The 19,796-nt window shown below is 41.8% G+C and overlaps 1 protein-coding gene across 1 annotated transcript; it reads left to right on the top strand.

The window, feature by feature from the left end:
- Positions 1 to 8,260: 8,260 nt before the first annotated feature.
- LOC120655753 (probable UDP-N-acetylglucosamine--peptide N-acetylglucosaminyltransferase SEC) lies at positions 8,261 to 18,495 on the top strand. The gene is made up of 28 exons (XM_039933716.1): positions 8,261 to 8,670; positions 10,076 to 10,224; positions 10,315 to 10,413; positions 10,531 to 10,581; positions 10,845 to 10,961; positions 11,038 to 11,094; positions 11,844 to 11,963; positions 12,890 to 12,952; positions 13,051 to 13,129; positions 13,406 to 13,515; positions 13,597 to 13,650; positions 13,723 to 13,790; positions 13,895 to 13,997; positions 14,152 to 14,354; positions 14,460 to 14,556; positions 14,948 to 15,019; positions 15,114 to 15,190; positions 15,305 to 15,421; positions 15,502 to 15,586; positions 15,669 to 15,836; positions 16,517 to 16,627; positions 16,714 to 16,800; positions 16,880 to 17,007; positions 17,181 to 17,263; positions 17,378 to 17,483; positions 17,578 to 17,724; positions 17,806 to 17,926; positions 18,005 to 18,495. Exons 1-28 carry the CDS (start codon positions 8,427 to 8,429, stop codon positions 18,116 to 18,118), a joined length of 3,030 nt encoding a protein of 1,009 aa, XP_039789650.1. The 5' UTR covers positions 8,261 to 8,426; the 3' UTR covers positions 18,119 to 18,495.
- Positions 18,496 to 19,796: the final 1,301 nt, after the last annotated feature.

Below are 19,796 nucleotides of genomic sequence, written 5' to 3'. Positions count from 1 at the left end.
GATTGTTTCGGCCTTTCGGGGGGGGGGGGGGGGGGGGGGGTTAGGCCTTTAGGGTTTTGGCTATGGCGCATGGCGGCATCGGGCACGGGGCTTTGAGGGAAGAGTGAGATCGGGGAGGAGAAGTGCACGCGACACTGCGAGGTGGCTCTCGGTGGAGGGAGGCGACGGACGCGGCCGCGCGGCGAGTCTGACTGTCTGAGAATGAACGGGGGTACTGTCGATATGCTTTGGGCTTTCCAGTTTGGGCCTGCGATGATGAACGACTCAATTTAGGCCCAGGTTTGCCCATTTGGGTGCATGATTACAAGAAGAATCAAATGGGGATAATGGAGAGTATGTTCCATCATCAAACATTTGGGAAAAAAAACAAAGGCGAGTCATGCATGTTTTATGGAATGAGTTATTCTTCTACCCAACATGTAAACTAGGTGACGCTTTTTATGGATATGACAAGCAAATTCTGTTACATGTTCAAGAACTAAAGTGATACAATGTATACATTGTCATCAAAATTACTGCTAGTTCAAACACGGTCTAGGATTTGAATAAGGCCCTCTTACCATTCATGGATCTCAACAAGACATGGTAAGATTGTTTCCAATAGCGTAGGCAAAGTGCGACGCAAACCCAAAATGCATCGTGTGCAGCGTTTTACCTACCAAAACCATACTTCAACGGAAGACCCAAACACAACACCTATTTTGCCTAGCCCTCCTCCCGAAACGCAAATAAGTGTTGTCTCTCCCACGACGTAAATATCCGGCGCTTCTCGGGGGTGGGATCGGCGAGGCGTGGTGAGGAGTGACCGCGATGGGGCGCGGCCGGCGCGGCGAAGAGTGTCCGTGGTGGGGAGCAGCCGGCACGGCGAGAACCCACCTCTGCTGCCTTCGCCAGCGCAGGTTGACAGCCGTGAATGGCGAACAGTAGGGCACGGCCGATGTGGCGGCTCCAGGGTGGCTGCTAACTGGTGCCACGCAGGAAGGTGGCCGGTTGGGTTGTGTTGGCTGTTGGAGAAGACAAGTTTTAGGTACTGGCCGTTGGAGAAGGCAAATCTTGGAATTGGTCTCGTGTTTAGATCTTTGTTGTTGGAGATAGTCTAACCTCACCGTTCTATGGCCGTAGTCCAAGCGGATCAACTGTTGATCCACATCATACTGCCACCTTGGGGAAATATGACAACACAACGTATGTAAAACTGTATATGCACAAACATACTAGTTGTAGCATGTGATTGCATGTTTTACAACTTGAAAGACTAAAGTGATACAACATTACAAGTTGCATATTGGTTGCTACTGGTTCAACTTTGGTCTTTGCAGCACCGCTTTTGTATGGCCCTCAATCCATCATGCAGCGGAATCAAATGTTATTTCTTACCATATGCTCATAAGAAATGAGACTTTTTTTCTCTCTTTTTCTGGCAAGGGGACCGTTTGTTTGTAGACGAAGATACTGGCCAATAAAAAATTCTTCTAGGGCAGCTGCATGTGCAAGATCAGGCACTAATTAAGTACCACATCCCTGAAAACAAAACGCTGTAGGCGTACTACTTGACTAGTATGGCGAGCATATTTGTTTGGTCCGAGGTCCTAGCTTGACTTGGCTTGTTATTTCAATTTTTTCCCAAGCTCTGTAACTTAGGAGAACCTTTATTTTGATCACTAATTTTTCTTACGAAGTTTCATCACTTGCTATATGATATATCTTTAAACTATTGATTTTTTATGATTTATGAAAGATTCACGTTATTTTGTCAAAATGTTTGTTAGAAGAAAACGGGAAACAGTTTCTAGAAAAACAAAACGTGGAGGCCCGCGCGCGGTGGCCGGTGGGGTTCGGCGGAGACGGCAGGGTGGGGGCCCGACTCCGCGTACTCCCCTCTCACACATGTCGCACGTGGAAGGCCTCCGGAGATCCACTGCGGCTCCCGTCGGTGTGGCCGCATCGACGACCACTGGCGATTGGCGAAGGTGACCTGAAGCTCAAAGCATCTCCAACAAAGTCTGTAAATTTATTTGGTTAGGTAAAAATAGAGAGCATAGAGCAAAATCTCAATCCAACAGACTAGTTATACATGCTGGCTCGGTATCCTATAGCTATCTGGCATCCTCGCTAGGCAAATGTGTCGAGCGAGCATCGCTCGCTATCTCCTCTCGCGTCCTCCTCTCCTCTTCGATTTGCAGCTAGATCGGGCTGTTGTACATCCCTTCGCCACAGATGGCACTCATATCCCACTCCAGCACCAGCACTTCGAATCCCTTCTGCCTGACGGCGAGTGCGAACACCGGTCCATTGATGCCGTCGCCGACCACCAGGATGTGCGCCTTGCCGCCTTGCGCCCCGGCGCCGGCATTGCCGCGCTGGCCACGGCTGCCACAGAGCGCCTCGCATGGCCAGGAGGTATTGGAGGACGATCCTCGATGCGGCGTGAGCAAGGCGGGGAGTGCGAGCAGGCGAAGCGTCCGGCTACCGCGGTGGAAGGCCGGGAAGGTGGAAAAGAAGAAGATCGATGTTTGAGAGGTCGGCGTGGTGCTCGGCATGGTTGTGGAACAGAAGCTCTGCGAGGTGGCTGTGTTCTGCTACATGTCGCCGGCGAGTCACAGAGGTCGTAGATGGAGTCAATCTCAGCTCAGGAGCTCATTCCTTGCTTGAGTATGCTGGCAATTTGGCATTGGTTCTCGAGTTGACTAAAGAGTTGGGAACTGGAAGAGAGGAGGACGCTCGTAATCTCTGAAGCACAAGATCGGCGTGCCCTGATGGGATGCACGATGCGCCATGAAGGAGATGGATGGGCCCCACTTGTCAGTGGGAGAAGAGGATGGAATGGAGGAGGGGATAAATGGAGAAGATGTTGAATTTTACATCTTTTGAATAGTTAAATAACATTTGGCTAGTGTGATTAGAGATATTCAGCTATATATGGCACTTTGATGGTGAAAAAAAAATTGATCAACACAAGTCACAAGTCACAAGTCACCGCACCTTTGATAGTACTGTCGACCAGCCTGTCACCGGCGCCGGACGGCGACACGTCGGGGCCTCGGGAGGTAGGCGAGCGAGCAGCCACCCCGGCGCAGCGGATCCGGGCCGAGGCATCCGGTGCGGCGCACGGGTCAGACTTGGACGGTTCCGCGCATGCCAGGCCAGGGCACGCCGCACGCCTGCCACCAGGCCGAAGTGTCGGCCCGGCCGCTCGGTAGACTCCAATAGGAGCACGAACAGTGTCCGACGGGATGTCTGTCGCTTTCGTGCTTTATCTTATCGCTCCCTGCGTTAAAATAGAGATAAGTGATAATAAATCTAATTAAATAAAAAACAAAGTTAGTGATCTAGGCGAAAGAGATTTGATTGAGGAGATCACCGAAGAAATGCCGCACCGCCTAACCAAATCCCGCTCGACGCTTGTCTCGGGAGGGATGATCGCCGTACCCAACAAGAAAAGATCGCGTTGAGATTTGGCCGTGGGGATGGGTCCGGACGGTCGAGTACAAAGTCCTTTATTAGTGCCATGCGCGCCATTAAAGAAGCGGCAGCGCACGTACCCCTGTCACTGCCAGAGAGGGAGGTGTGGAAACTGAAGCGCTGTTTAGGTACAGTATCTGTCATATTGAATCGTTAAATATGGCCGTGTTTAATTTTTTTACAAAATTTTTTTTGCAGAAGAATCATACCAATTTAAAGTATTAAATGAAGTCTATTTATAAAATTTTTTACACAGATGAGTTGTAAATCGCGAGACGAATCTAATGATGCTAATTAATCCATGATTAATTAATAATTAGCGGATGTTTACTGTAGCATTACTGTTGTAAATCATGGATTAAGTAGGCTCATTAGATTCGTCTCGCGATTTATAGCCCATCCAAGCAAAAAATTTTGTAAATAGATTTCATTTAGTACTTCAAATTAGTAAGATTCTTTCGCAAAATTTTGCGTTTTGCGTTTACGGGGTGGGAACTAAACATGCTCTATATGTATGGAGTATTAAATACAGTTAAAAAATAACTAATTACACAGTTCAATTGAAAATGACGAGATGAATCTTATAAGCATAATTAATCTATAATTAGACATTAATTATCAAATAACAACAAAAGCGCTACAGTACTCAAATCCAAAAATTTCATAAACTAAACGTAGCCTGATTATTCGAGCGTGAACACGCGCCAGCAAAGTTTTCAAATCGCCGAGGAGCAGGGGCGGAGCCACCACTAGGGCGAGCCCGGGCGGCCGCCCTAGGTCCCCTTGGCCGAGCAGCAGAGGATATCCTCGTTCGGAACCCCGGAAGGGCGCACGGCGGCGCGCCGCCGCCGTAGGGAGTCCCGCTATCCCGGACACGAGGACGAAGGCGAGATTGGAGAGGCTAGAGGGGCAGAGGGCAACCGCGTTGTGGGCTGTCACTTGGCGACCTCGTGGGCCGACCGGCCGAGGACAGGGCCGCGGCTTCAGCCCAGCACGACCGCCGATAGGGTTGCGTGGGCACGTGGCCGCTTGGGCGCTAGACCATCCACGCGACTGCCGAACGCGCCCCCCGGCCCCACGCCCGCACCCCGCAGCCCCGCTCCTCAGCTCGGCGCCCGGCCGGCCGTCGCCCCGTCTGGCCGTCCCGCCGTCCGCCTGCAACCACCAGCTGCCAGCCCCCACCAACCGCCTCGGCACCTCCCGTCGGCCGCCCTAGGTGAATTCTCGGGCTGGCTTCGCCACTGCCGAGGAGGTTGCTCTTGATTCTACTAGGAAATGAGTTTATTTTACGTTCCACTGTGAACCTAAATACTACACGACATCGGACTAATTCTTATCATGAAACTTATCCATTGGGGGTACGAGCCATCAACTCGGCTTGAATGTTTATATTTTTTCAGATTAATTTTGGAATTTAATCATTGCAATTTTTTAGGTGCTAGAAGGCATACCTATAGACAGTAAGGCTTACTCCAACCGAGTAGGCAAAAAACTGAGACCCATTTTGCTGTATAGGTCTCGCGGCCAGGAGATGGGCGACGGGCACCTGGGTAGGCAAAAACCCGAGCAGGTAAAAAGCGTAGTGGGCAGGTCGTACAGTGACCCGTGCGGGAGAGGGATGACCCATTTCTGCGTCTCTAGTACCCCTCAGCCTAAAATGCGTATCGCGTTTACCTATTCGGTTGGAGAGAGATAGGTCCTGCTACAGTGCACTTCCAGCACCTTTTTTTGGTTTGGGTACCCTGCTGCCTACTCGGTTGGAGTAAGCCTAAGACTTTTGGTTTTAATAAGTCTTCCTACTTATAAGCTAAAACGTGAAATAAGCTATTTTTTTGCCTAACACTAGGGACTTATAAGCTAGGGACTTATAAATGCTGTATAAAATGAAATAAGTCACTTTTTTTGTGTGCAGCTAGTGATAACTTATAAGTCACTACAAAGCAAAGCAAAGGGTCTTAGATCTCGTTTGATTTTTTAAGTAGCTGTCACATTGAATGTTTGGATGTCAATGTAATGTTCGAATGCTAACTTAATATAAAACTAATTGCATAAGTTGCAGACAAATCTATTAAGTATAATTAACGCATGATTAGTGGATGGTTCCAGTAGCAATTAGTGTTCAAATTATGGAATTAAACGACTTATGAAATTAATTTTGTAATAAGTCTATGTTTAGTACTTCTAATTGGTATTTAAACTTGCGAGCGGATGAACTTATGATTTAAACTGAAAAAAGCAAGCGAGACCTAAATAAGTCACTGATTTAATAAGTCAGGTGACTTTTGGAACCAACAGGATATGAGATGTTTATGGTGATTTCATTAATCTCGAGATCTGCCGGCTCAACTTCTCGTAGGTGCTCGTACGAATAACATTGTGTGTGTGGGACTCTGTGCCAAAAACTAAATATTATTTCTATAATTATATAATTATTTTATCACATTAATAATTTAATGTGTTAAATTTGGCCATCTGATTTTTATAAAAGAGTTTTAGATATTTAAAATATATGATATTATAAAGTATGTTTCACGACCAAGAGGAGGTCCAAATCATATTATACCGAGTAAAACCTACTTTTCTGAGTTAATCATGGTTTATTGGTTTTGACCAATATGAGCATTCAACATGGATCCACTATTACTTTAGGATCCATGATTATTTTAGTTTTAGTTTGGTAGAGCTCCATCTGCTTTGGATTCTATAGGGGAATTAATATCTGCCAGAAGTGATTCAATAGTTAAATGATTCTTACTTTACTAAAAAAAATAGATCATGGATGAGAAACGAATTTGGAGAATCTAATTTCTTCATACTCTTAGTTTATTTCAAAGTATCACTTCCAGAATCAGTATAGAATCAATTTTATCTAAAAAATTGTTTGTCAGGTCAACCTCTCCGAGTTCAACCTAAAAGTTGCTCTGGGAGCTCCTGCAATCTTAATCTGAGTTGAAAGTGAGGGTGTGTTTGTTTCACTATCATGCGCTTCTTTGTAAAGGTGCGGCTACCAAACATATAAGTGGCATGTTAAGACTTGGATCTAGGGTGACTAAATTTTAAACCCACCAGTACCGATGTTTGGACACCAATTAGAAGTATTAAACAAAGTCTAATTACAAAACCAATTGCATAAATAGAGGCTAATTCACGAGGTCTAATTAGTCCATGATTTGTCATATTTTGTTAAAGTAAATATATGCTATTGATGGATTAATTACGTTCGGTTTATGCAATTAATTTTATAAATAGCTCATATTAGTCTCCTGATTGGTATCCAAACAACCAGGCTGATAATTAGTCCCTGGATCCAATCATGATCTTAGTCAATTTGAAGCGAAGAGAATTCTAGATATAGAGGCCTTCCGGTCAATGGTGTATGTAATGCATCACAATAAACCATTCCATACATGATTAGATTATAAAGTACTTTCTCCAGGTTAGTAAAGGAAGTCGTTTCGAACATTGACACAGTCTCCAAAGCAACTTTGATCATTATTTTTTTGCAATAAAAAATATAAAATATAGTTAATATATACTTTTATGAAACTACATTTCAAAATGAATCTACTTACATCATTTTCATATTTTCAACTCAACCCAAAATGAATTTATTTATAGTTAAAATTTAAAATATTTGACTTAAGGCAAATTCAAAATGACACGAAGGGAGTACCATTAGACCAAACATCCTATAAATATATTAGAGAAGGTGTATGATTTATTCTAACATAAGATTCTTAAATCATGTAGTTAGGAAAAAACACATAAGTGAATTTGTATGAGACTTTCGATCTTAGAGGAATTCGAAGAGAGAAATAGGCACAACTAAAAGTATCCATGATATCGAAACTTATCCCACTTCTCGTGCGAAGTTTCTATGGCTTCATGCACCCCCAATTTTGTACTTCAAAAAACCATGCACATAGGACCATTTCTCGTGGGAAGTTTCTATGAATTCATGCACCCCATACGCTTTGAAAGAATTTCATAAGATGCAATCTTGTACTTCAAAGAAACACATTGGACCAGCCCTAAAGAAAAAAAAAGAAACACATTGGACCACTATAGGATTAGAATCCATTATAATTCATATGTTTTCCTTTGTTAAGGGGGCCTACTTAATTGTACTTAAGGTTTCGTTTGCTTTTTTTTTCAGTTTAAGTCATAAGTTCCGTCACATCGCATATTTAAACACCAATTAGGAGTACTAAATATAGATTTATTATAAAATTAATTTCATAAGTCGTGACTTAATCACGAGACGAATCTATTAAATCTAGTTAGTCCATAATTTAATCATTAATTGCTACAGTAATCATCGCTAATCGTGCATTAACTATACTTATTAGATTCGTCTAAAGTTCTAATTGTAACTTATGCTATTATTTTTATATTAAATTAGCATCCAAATATTTAAATTTATATTCGAATATTTGATGTGATAGCTACTTAAAAATTCAAACAAGATCTAACACTAAAAACTTTTTCGAAGAAATCTTTGAGAAGCTCAGCTTCCCAAGATGGCATATACGAGGAGTAGAAATACTAAAAATACCAGAAAAACGTAACCAATCATACAAATCCACGAATCCTTGTTGAAAAATAGGCTGACAAAGCTCGGCTGCATGCCACGCCGATTGGAATAAAAAGGAAATCTTTCGAAATTGGCTGCTCCCCTTCCGCCAGCCCTTTTTTTACTGTGCCATCGCAGTCTCTCTCCTCATATAAAATTCGTCGAAGCCACCTGCTTGCCCACCCACCTCTCTCTCTCTCTCCTCTCTCTGGCAACATCCATCCTGCGTCTCCGAAGTTCCGAGTCCCCAACTCCCCATACGGTCCCCCACCTCCCCTCTCTCGAAGCCTCCAAGCCTCGCGCGGCGAGGTGTCGATCCGCCCGGCGATCTGGGCCCTCAGGCCGGCGCCCGCGCCAGGGAGGCTTCTCCTTACCCGCCGCGACGGCGGATATGCTCTCGCTGCAGCAGCAGCAGCAGCACGGCGGCGCCGTCGCCGTCGGCGACGCGCGCCACCACGCGCCGCAGCCGGCGGTGCTCGGCGGCGGCGGCGGGGATTGGCTAGGGTTCGTGGGCCGCGCGGACCTGGAGGAGCCCGCGAGGAATGCCCCGTCGCCCGCCACGTTCCTGCTGCCGCCCGCGCCGCTCGACGACAGGGCGGCCCAGCCCGAGCCCAAGCCCGGCCAGCTCGCAGGAGGTGACTCTAGCTGCAAGCGTTTTCCCCCCTCCCCTTAGATTGTGTCGTGGCCTTCCGTGTTAGGGGGAATTCGAGCTTTGGGTTCTGAGATCTACCAGTCCCCCCCTTCTGGGTCCATTGTTTGGAATATTAGATTTGGGAATGAATACTATTTTGGTTGGTGCTTCTGCGGAGATTCGATGGTGTTGTCTTATTCTTCTTTTTTAGTAAGTGGAAGAATATATATTTTTCCGGTCTATTTCTGAATTAAGAATTGCAACTTGGAGACGATCGTGCGACTGTTTCGACTTTCGACTGGGAGAAGTGGCCACAAAAGGTTCTAGAAGATTAGTATATGCCATCTTAGTTTCTGATGGTCTATATTCTGTATAGGGTTTGCAATTCTATATTCTGTGTAGGGTTCACACCTTTAGCGTTAGTCTATCTTTAGATATTGCAATTTTGGAGGTGGCTTGCATGAGCAGCATAGCTTTCTGGGAAACTGATGTCATGCCTTTTGCTTTCAGAAACATACTTGTATCAAAACTATATCTGTTGCTTGTGTAAATCTGAGAAAATGCAATTAAGAGAATTGATTATTTTTGTGGGGGAGGATCAACTGTTGGGGTTATCTTGCCACTATAATCTGTCAAAAGTACCGGTATTTTCATCTCCAGGGTTTTATGAGGAGATTGATGATATTGGCAACTGGGTGTAGATCTCTGAACAATTAATTGCTGTCCTGATGAAATTCAGCAAAAATAATCTATTCGTGAAGGACTGCACACATTTGTGGCATCTACAAGTTACTTTTGGTTTATGTTAGGGTTAGCATATAACAAGAAACCAACAAAGTATCACCCTTTCCTGTAGCCTGGGCTGAATGAGTGCAGTACTGGCAGCTAGTACATACCAGTGCTAACATTGTGAATTTCACTATTTTGAATTTTCAACTGAAGCTCACCCCAGCTTGGTTGGGAATAAAAAGAGTTGTTGTTCTGAGTTGCTATGTTAATTGCCAAATGGTATACTTTAGAGCTCAAATGTTTGAAAGAGTGACTTCGGTGGTGCATGTTTTTGCGCAAAGCTGATGCTTGCTTCACTTTTAAGTCATATGGGAACTGACCTCTCATGGATTCCATAAATTATGGCCTGACCTTGAAATTGTGTTTAGTCCAGCATGTAGTGCTAGTAGGAGTTCTTTTATTTGAAATAAAATATTTGTCAAATTCTCAAATGGATTGATAATTGATGTTCTTGATTGGTAACTTAGTGGGAAGGAAATGTGAACATTAATTATCTTGTTTTGTTCATATGAAACAAAAATATCATTTCAAGTCTGCTCATAGTGTCATTTTCACTATGTGTATATGCATGCTGATGGTAAGCCTAATGAAAGTTTTTATTGTTTACTCAAATGGTGTAGCTGTTGACGAACAGCGGCATTTGGCACTTGCTCATCAGAACTACAGGTCAGGGAAGTACAGAGAGGCCTTAGAGCATGGCAATGTTGTTTACGAGAAGAACCCACGTCGAACTGATAACCTCCTCCTCCTTGGAGCTATCTATTATCAGGTGACTAATTCATTTCATGTTCTTCCGAGCATCGGTGTTAGCTTTTTCTACCTTATATTTTCTTACATGCTTGAATTCCTTCTGTTGCAGATCCGTAATTATGACATGTGCATTGCAAAAAATGAGGAGGCTCTTGCCATAGATCCACACTTTGCTGAATGCTATGGCAATATGGCGAATGCTTGGAAGGTAGTGTAATGAGAATTTAGCAAACAGCATTTATTGCCTATCTACTCTGTACATGAATCTTTTTTTTTGAAAAGCCTTTATTTGCCAATTCTGAGATCAATGCATTCTCTTTTGTAGGAGAAAGGCGATATTGATCTCGCAATTCGTTACTATCTTACTGCCATTCAGGTTTGGCTGTAGTCTTATTTATGTTTTCCCTGTTTTTATTGTTACTATCATACTGTCGTTCAGTTTGCTGTCTAGACAGCCTAGACACTAGTTTTACTATCTTCACTTGGCTGGACATGCTATTTTCACATGCTTGTTTTATTTACCATATGGGTTCATGTTTGTAATTTTCTGCTAGTGCTTAGTGTCCTTGCCAGTCCAGTGGACTTTTCACTGCTATAAATAAAAAGCTCTCATTTATTTTCTTTCTGTGGATCTTTTAGCTGCGACCAAACTTCTGTGATGCGTGGTCAAATCTTGCTAGTGCGTATACACGGAAGGGGAGATTGAATGAAGCAGCTCAATGCTGTAGACAAGCACTTGCCATAAACCCTAGATTGGTATGTACATGTACTCATGTGAAATTGTTAGTATGTCTACTTGTTTGTGAACTGATGCCATTTTGTGCTGACTTAGGTTGATGCACACAGCAATCTTGGGAATCTGATGAAAGCTCAAGGTTTCATTCAAGATGTGAGCAACTTAATCATCTTTGGCTTTTTTTACCTGTCACTGTTTTGTGTACTCATTTAAATTCTGCTTTGCAACAAGTTCTCCCCATCGTTTCCATTCATTGGCTTGTTCTTCTGTATTATGTTATTTTTTTTTCATTGCTGTGCATGCATATCCTCGTATCTGTTTCACAGGTTCTACATTTTCTGGTTGACTGGCTAATTGCATTCTGAAGTAGATTTCACAAAGCCATATTAGTTCACCAAAGTACCAAACTATCACAAAACTACAGCTTTTACAAACTCAGTTACCTATGTCGAGGGGCAAATATCCGCAGCCCACTTGCACTGGCGCAGATCAATAATCCACACAGTTTCCTGTTAATTGACATGGCTTGTTTTCTGTATTATACATCAATCCTTCAGACTTGGGTCGAAGATCTCAAAATATGTATTTCTGTTGTAAGGGCAACTATTGATAAATGACTTTAAACTTGTATTCTGCTATACAACTAACACTGGTTAAATCTTTTCTTCTTTTTGTAAAAAAATGGTCTTAAATCTGTTGTTTTGTGATGGTTTAGTCAATTTAGCTGCATTTTGTGAAATCTACCTGTTTAAATTGTGCTTTGAGACCATCTTTTACATTGACATGAGGATGATGCTGAACATTCAATATTCTACCAATTTGTTCGCTTGGGCACTTAACTCCCCTGGTGTAGACTAATATCTTTTGGGTAATTTGTTTTGACATGTTGATTGTAATTACAGGCATATAGTTGTTACATCGAGGCATTACGCATAGATCCTCACTTTGCAATCGCATGGTCAAATCTTGCTGGTCTGTTTATGGAGGCAGGAGACCTAGACAAAGCTTTAATGTATTACAAGGTAACTGTTAGAACTGTGTTTGACCACTGCACTAGTAGATATTAATCATGCTTGATTTCATACTTTTTTGAGGCCCCCTAGACCCTCAATTGATTTTTTTGCAGTATTGTTGAAGGTTCTAGATAAGTTTATTTACATCATTACATGCAATCTAGCAAAGATGGAAGTTGATTCGTGCATGTGCATCTGTACTGGAATAATGTTGGTATCCAGCAAATGTTTTGCAATTTTTTTCGTGCTAAATTGTTATTATGTTGCTTTTTATTGTCATGCTTTATTGTAGAGATTCTCCTTTGTTTTTTTATTTGTATTTGTATTTATCCTTATGGTCATGGACCTTCTCTTTGGTGTCTTCTAAATATACAGAAAATAGTGCTTTCTCATTATACTAAAATTTGAACTTGATCTACACGGCTGTACTACATGGTTAGTGTATCTGTATTAACTTATTACTACTCCCTCCTTCCCCGTTTATAAGGCATACACATATATCAAGATTCAAACCTTCTCATCTTTGACCAATAATTTGACTATTAAATTTTTGTTTTTATAATGCAAATTTCATATGATTGGATTCATAATCAAATATAGTTTACAATGATTATAAGCTTATAATCAAAAGTGATATAATATATGATAAATAAATGGTCAAAATGTTGTTTAGAAGACCGTGTCATGTTCCACCATGCCTTATAAACGGGGAAGGAGGGAGTATATGCTTCCAAATTCTCATATAGTGCTCCTATCATGCTCATTGGATTAACATTCAAATTGCCCTATAGTGTCTGCATATTATGATATCAAGTTGAATGGAAGCCTTCCCTTTTTGTTGAGCATATCAAGTTGAATGGAAGTCTTCCCTTTTTGTTGAGCATCCCACTTGTCAATCTGATGGGGAATGTTGCTGTCTTTACTTAAAATTGCAGGAAGCTGTTAAACTTAAGCCATCCTTTGCAGATGCATATCTTAACCAAGGGAATGTTTATAAGGTAAGCCTATCTGTTGTGATAGAAAATCCTGCAAGAGAACGCAGGGACAACTTTGGTCTAGGAGGAAAACTAGATCTTATACTTTCTTGGTTGACCAGGCTTTGGGAATGCCTCAAGATGCCATTGTGTGTTATCAACGTGCACTGCACGCACGGCCTGACTATGCTATGGCTTATGGTGAGATATAGTTCTTATGTTAGTATTTTGTCAAACCCTGGTTTTCTTCTTTCTCTGTATCTGGGTATCTTATCATTTTTCAATAAAGATTCTGAATTTTTGCCACAAAAATAAAAATAAATACTGATTAAAGATTACCCTTTGAGTTCATTTATTTAGATATTCATCTCGGGTGAGATGCGAACAAGCTTACAAGAGAATGGTCCTTTCTTTACCTTCAAAGTAGAGCCTTAGTATACCTTGTAATACAAAGGTAGGGGGAACATTTTCGTGCAGGTAATCTTGCTACTATTTACTATGAGCAAGGCCAGCTTGATATGGCAATTCGTTGTTACAATCAAGCTATAGTCTGCGATCCACAGTTTGTCGAAGCATACAACAACATGGTTAGTCATTGGTCCTCCCCATTTTGCCAACAGTACTGTATGTATAAATTAAAAGTTAGTTGACACCTTTTGTCTTTGTAGGGAAATGCACTTAAAGATGCTGGACGAGTGGAAGAAGCAATCAACTGCTACAGAGTATGTTTCCCTGCTATTACTTTTACGTGTTCTAAATGTAGCTCTGATTGTGATCTAGTTCTATTTATGCAGTCATGCCTTGCGTTGCAAGCAAACCACCCGCAAGCCCTGACAAACTTAGGAAACATATATATGGAGTGGTGAGATTCTTATTCGTGCATATCTTTTAATATAAGAGGAAATAATGTTTTCTAAGACTACAAAAAGATGCTAATATGCTCACCATGACAAAAATACACTGCAGGAACCTGATAAGCGCTGCTGCTTCATTTTACAAAGCAGCTATATCTGTCACATCTGGATTATCTTCCCCACTTAACAACTTGGCTGTGATATACAAGCAACAGGTGGTTTTCTTTCGTTCATCATGCTTAATCATATTTCTACTTGTAGAACAAAAACTTTTCTGTTCGTATATGTTCAAATCGAATAGTTTCTTGAACATCCACACCAATTCCTGCTGTTTGTATCCCTGACTCCGTTATTTTGTATATGCACCAGGGAAACTATGCTGATGCTATCACATGTTACACTGAAGTTCTTCGTATAGATCCTACAGCAGCTGATGCACTAGTTAATAGAGGGAATACATTCAAGGAGATTGGTAGAGTTAATGAAGCAATTCAGGATTATATTCAGGCTGCACGGATCAGACCGAATATGGCAGAAGCCCATGCCAACTTGGCCTCAGCTTACAAGGATAGGTACTCTTCAGATCTCAAACCTATGTAGTATTATGCATTCAGTTTATGGCATTATTTTTTTTGTTTTCTGTAGTATAAATATTGTTAAATGCAACCTTTCTGCAGTGGGCACGTAGAGACAGCTATAATTAGCTACAAACAGGCTCTACAGCTGCGCCCTGATTTTCCTGAGGCAACCTGCAATCTTCTTCATACCTTACAGGTTACTTGCAACTTTTCTGTACCCATTAGTGCATTCATGGAAAATAAATCCAAATAAGACTAAACCTGGAACTTTATGGCAAAAAAAAAAGAAAAAACAACATATTCATATTTTTTTGGTCTCTGATGTGCAAATTCATAGGCAAAAAAAATCATGTAAAATTTTTTTTGGTCCCTAATGAGCAAATATGTTGAAGCAGTTTTTCACTTATAAATTTCATATGATCTGCAGAGCTTGCATTGGGATGGACTTAACTTTTTTCTATATTGGATTTCATTTGCAGCTTTCTTGCCTTTATGATCCCAAATTTTTGGGCCAGTGATTTTAAGCAATTGACATTTTAAGAAGGATCACTAATCTGTATGTAACATTTTCTTTTGGATCACTGCAGTGTGTCTGTGACTGGGAAAACAGGGATGCCATGTTCCGTGATGTTGAGGAAATTATAAGAAGGCAAATAAAGGTTAGCCTTTTTGTAAAATCAAATGAAATTCCATTTTTGAAATCGGGGTAACCTGTTCCTGTCTAACTTTTTTTTTTGTCTTCGCATCTTACAGATGTCAGTACTTCCAAGTGTGCAACCTTTTCATGCAATTGCTTATCCTATCGATCCAATGCTTGCGCTGGAAATAAGGTATTGTTGTATAGCATTCTGTTCTTTAGTTTTGTTGTCTAACATATTGTTCTTTTAATTGAAATATATTCTCTCCTGTTTTTTTCTTCTTAATATCACCCTTTTTCTTGGCAGCCGTAAGTATGCAGCTCATTGTTCCTTGATTGCTTCTCGTTTTGGGCTGCCGCCTTTTGTGCATCCACCACCCGTTCCTGTAAAAGCGGAGGGTAAACATTGTCGACTCAGGGTGGGGTATGTACAAACAAAAATCTTGTGCATTGAATTGGAAAGGTTTATTCCACAGCAAAATAACTGGGCTTCCCATATTACAGATATGTGAGTAGTGATTTCGGAAATCATCCCCTATCCCATCTCATGGGTTCAGTATTTGGAATGCACGATCGTGACAATATCGAGGTTATTTCATTTCCTTTCACTCCTTTCCCTCTTTTTATTACATGCAAGGTTCTCTATATCTGACGCACTAACGGAACAACAGGTTTTTTGCTATGCACTGAGTCAAAACGATGGCACTGAGTGGAGGCAGCGTATTCAGTCTGAGGCAGAGCATTTTGTTGATGTCTCTGCCATGACCTCTGATATGATTGCCAGACTTATCAATCAAGACAAGATACAGATATTGATCAATCTTAATGGCTACACAAAGGTAATAAATAATGCTGTCCTTCAATAACATTGTTATTACTTACATCTGTCGGTCACTGTTTCACATGTTTCAGTTTCTTCAGATGCCTAATGCCTGCTTTTCTTGTGCTGTACTGTTTACGCATTTACGGTGGTTCGTGCAAATCATTTATTTCTAGTTTCATCCATACCACCACTTTAATGTGCACTTTCCATCTATACCATCAGCCTGTGTCCATGACACCCCAAGCCATTGACTAGCCTGATGTTATAGATTAAAAATGGATCTCAAGTGGTGGTACTAATGCAAATCGCCTAGAAAACTTGATATGGAATCATTCTTAATTCAAGACAGAAATGTGATTGTATAGTCCCTGCTTGGCAGAGCTCCAGCTCAGATTTCTTGGAGCTTGGTATATGCAGCTCCAAGAAATCGAGGATCTGGAGCTGGAGGTATGCCTAGAGCATTTAAATGAATCATTTAGGTTATAGTTTAGATGGTTTAGACTAAACATAAATATTTAAACTATTTCAATTTAGTCTACAAACTGCAGATCCATCCTGGTTCTTAGAGCTGGAGCTGTGTCAAACAGGGCATTGCAGCATGCAGTTTCTTTTATTGTTTGTCTGTGCACAGCCATACACTGATTTTATGTGCTTGTATCGCTATTCACTGTCTGATCTTGTACTTAATTGGAACAGGGAGCCAGGAATGAAATTTTTGCATTGCAACCAGCTCCAATCCAAGTTTCATACATGGGGTTCCCTGGCACAACGGGTGCTGCATACATAGACTACCTGGTCACGGATGAGGTATTATAACATCGAAGGTTCTACTGTAATAGCTAATTGGCCAAGTGATTTATACTGAAGGTGGTTTGCTATAAATTGTTCTGCAGTTTGTTTCTCCAAGTTGCTATGCACATATATATTCAGAAAAGCTCGTCCATTTGCCTCATTGCTATTTTGTCAATGACTACAAGCAGGTTTGTCTTCATGTTCCATGTTCTCGTTTCCCTTTTTCATTGATATGATATATGATTTCTAAATGTGGTGTTGTAACAGAAAAATCAAGACTGTCTTACTCCGGTATGCCCGCATAAAAGATCTGATTATGGATTACCTGAGGATAAATTTATTTTTGCATGTTTCAATCAACTTTATAAGATGGATCCTGAAATATTTGATACATGGTAAGTTGGTAACTATATCTAACATGTCCCTCACGTGCTGCAAGTTTGATGTATATACCTTCTGTTTTTTGATTTCCAATGGTGCTATGATGAATTAGAGTTTACTTTTCTTTTTACTGGACTACTCTTTATAAGGGATGTTACTAACCATCTGCGCTCTACTCATCTTTAAGGTGCAATATTCTGAAACGTGTTCCCAACAGCGCATTATGGCTTTTAAGGTTCCCAGCAGCTGGGGAAACTAGAGTAAGATCACGTAAGTACCCTAAACAAAAGCTTTTCATGTATTAATTCCACCTTGTAAACAAAGCTTCAATTGAAGGCAGTTTGTTTGACATCTGCAATGCCACAACAAACCCCTTCTATACAGATGCTGCTGCCAGAGGAGTAAGACCAGATCAAATCATATTCACAGACGTTGCCATGAAAAATGAGCATATACGACGCAGTCAACTGGCAGACCTTTTCCTGGATACGTATGAAGTTTTTATGACCTGCTATTGTTTTCAATCATGAGCTCAAAGCATAAAACTAATATGCATTCTCTATCTGTGGTTTTCCTTTGATCAGCCCCCTATGCAATGCCCACACAACTGGCACTGACATACTGTGGGCTGGTTTGCCAATGATCACTCTTCCGCTGGAGAAGATGGCAACCAGAGTAGCCGGTTCCCTCTGTGTAGCTACTGGGCTCGGGGAAGAGATGATTGTTAGCAGGTAAATATGCACAAAGTATAAATTCATTTGGCAATCAAACCATGCAAACGCTTACCTTCTTTACTCTTTGGGTCTACTTAGCATGAAGGAGTATGAAGACAGAGCAGTTGAACTTGCTCTAAATCCGGCGAAGCTTCAATCGTTGACTAATAAGCTGAAGGAAGTTCGAATGTCCTGCCCATTATTTGATACAGCCCGATGGGTAAGTTCTCCCAAAGAATGTCTGTAAACATTTCACCTTGGTTACAAGTCTGGAATTCTGACCTTGAAACTGTATCAGGTGCGCAACCTTGAAAGGGCTTACTACAAGATGTGGAATCTGTACTGCTCTGGTCGCCACCCAGAGCCATTCAAGGTGGAAGAGGATGACAAGGAGTTCCCATTTGACCGCTAACGAAATTACATCACCAGCTCGGCTCTGTAAATAAGGCAGAGAGTTAGCATAATAGTATGTGACTGCGCTCCAGGTGCTTGTTTGGCGCCGCCTGTCCTGCTGTGCACATCACCTCTGTGGAGGCTAACCTATGTACACTACCAGAAGATTGTAGGGGTAGTCTGTATTATTATTATTATTATTATTATTATTATTATTATTATTATTATTATTATTATTATTATTATTATTATTATTATTATTATTATTATTATTATTACCAAAAGCCTATTTATTAGTAACAGTGGTCCCAGTTTGTAACTTGTACGGGATATTACTCCAGGTCTATGTTGCGGTTGCAATATTTGTGATAAGCGATCTAAGAATCAAGGAAGTCATTGTGAAATCTTGTCAGTTGCAGTTTTGTGCAGTGATTTTTTTACACTCATTTGATCTACCAGAATGGAACAAATCTTGTAGAATATATGTGCCACTCATTGACTCAATGTCATCAACAGAAGGATTAGTCGGTTGCCCTGTAAAAATCATAAGGATATTCTAAATTGAAATAATCGACCGGGCATGGCTAGGTGACGAGGCCTGTGTAGAGCGCGGCATTGGCGCATCGCCGGTTTTGGAAGTGGTGTGACCTGTGAACAATCGAGCAATGGTCAGAGGTAACAGCAGCAGAAAGGAAGGCCCGGTTTTACGACTGGGCAGTTTGATGACATGTGGCCGTACTGTAGGATCATTGACCCTAACTGTACTTAGGGATGGTAACGGACTATTGACCCCATATTTTCTTCACAAGCCAACCCTAAACCCATGTACACTGGATGTCTTGCACCGTCCAGCAACCCGCCACCCCTGCCTGTCGTCCTCCCGATCCCTTCACCTTCTAAGACCAGCGGCGTTGGAGACCCGGCAGCCCCTCCTTCCCGAACTCCGGCGAGATGCTTTGGAGAAGAACAGGATATATATGCGGGCAACAGCACGGGGCGGGGCTTCTGCTGCGATGTGCCGCGAACCCCGCCGCTCGTCTCTGTCCGTCCGATCCGGGCGGCGTCCTGTTCATACGGGGTCTCTACTTCCAAGGTGTTTTTGTCCCCCTCGTCGTCGTTGTCCGCGGACAAAGCCCGCAAACCTCTTCTCCGGCTCTCCGCCATGCTGATGAGGTTTGTGTTGACTTGTGCCGGTCTTGACTTTTCTACTGTTGTTTGACATTACTGTAGGAGGACGTACGGCTCCCTTGGTCCAACCCTCTAATGCTATAGCTAGCTAATTTTGACGGTAGCTGATGATTTAAACAAGCTGAGCCAGTTTGTTTAAAAAAAAAAAACTAGTTGAGCCAGCTAATAATGCAAAAGCTAATGGATTGACGAATATGAACAATTGTGCTGGTGTACATGTATGCGCGCTCGACATAACTTTGTTGACATCTAAAATTGGCAAATACACGTCTGGCCTGTGTATTCCGAGTAGATTTAGATATGTACGTAGGACTCTTTTGTAAATCTGACTCGTGAAGGGCACGTCTCCCCGGCCTATATATATATGAGGACTAAGGCTGATTGCAATTAAATCAAATACATTTGCCCTTTATTTTTTATCTCCAAACCCTAAGTTGGAACCTAATTCTGTTCTTCCGCATCTCTATGGCATTTGAAGGCATCCCGAGTGGTCTGTCGATCTCAGGACA

This window comes from Panicum virgatum, chromosome 1N, assembly GCF_016808335.1.
Source record: "Panicum virgatum strain AP13 chromosome 1N, P.virgatum_v5, whole genome shotgun sequence".
NCBI lineage: Eukaryota > Viridiplantae > Streptophyta > Magnoliopsida > Poales > Poaceae > Panicum > Panicum virgatum.
This window is presented reverse-complemented; position numbering and strand designations above follow the sequence as displayed.

Bases quoted from the DNA above. Each gene is read 5' to 3' on its own strand.
- LOC120655753 (XM_039933716.1), top strand. From the start codon at position 8,427: ATGCTCTCGCTGCAGCAGCAGCAGCAGCACGGCGGCGCCGTCGCCGTC. The intron at 14,557-14,947 runs GTTACTTGCAAC...GGATCACTGCAG, and splicing joins ATCTTCTTCATACCTTACAG to TGTGTCTGTGACTGGGAAAA. The intron at 15,020-15,113 runs GTTAGCCTTTTT...CGCATCTTACAG, and splicing joins TTATAAGAAGGCAAATAAAG to ATGTCAGTACTTCCAAGTGT.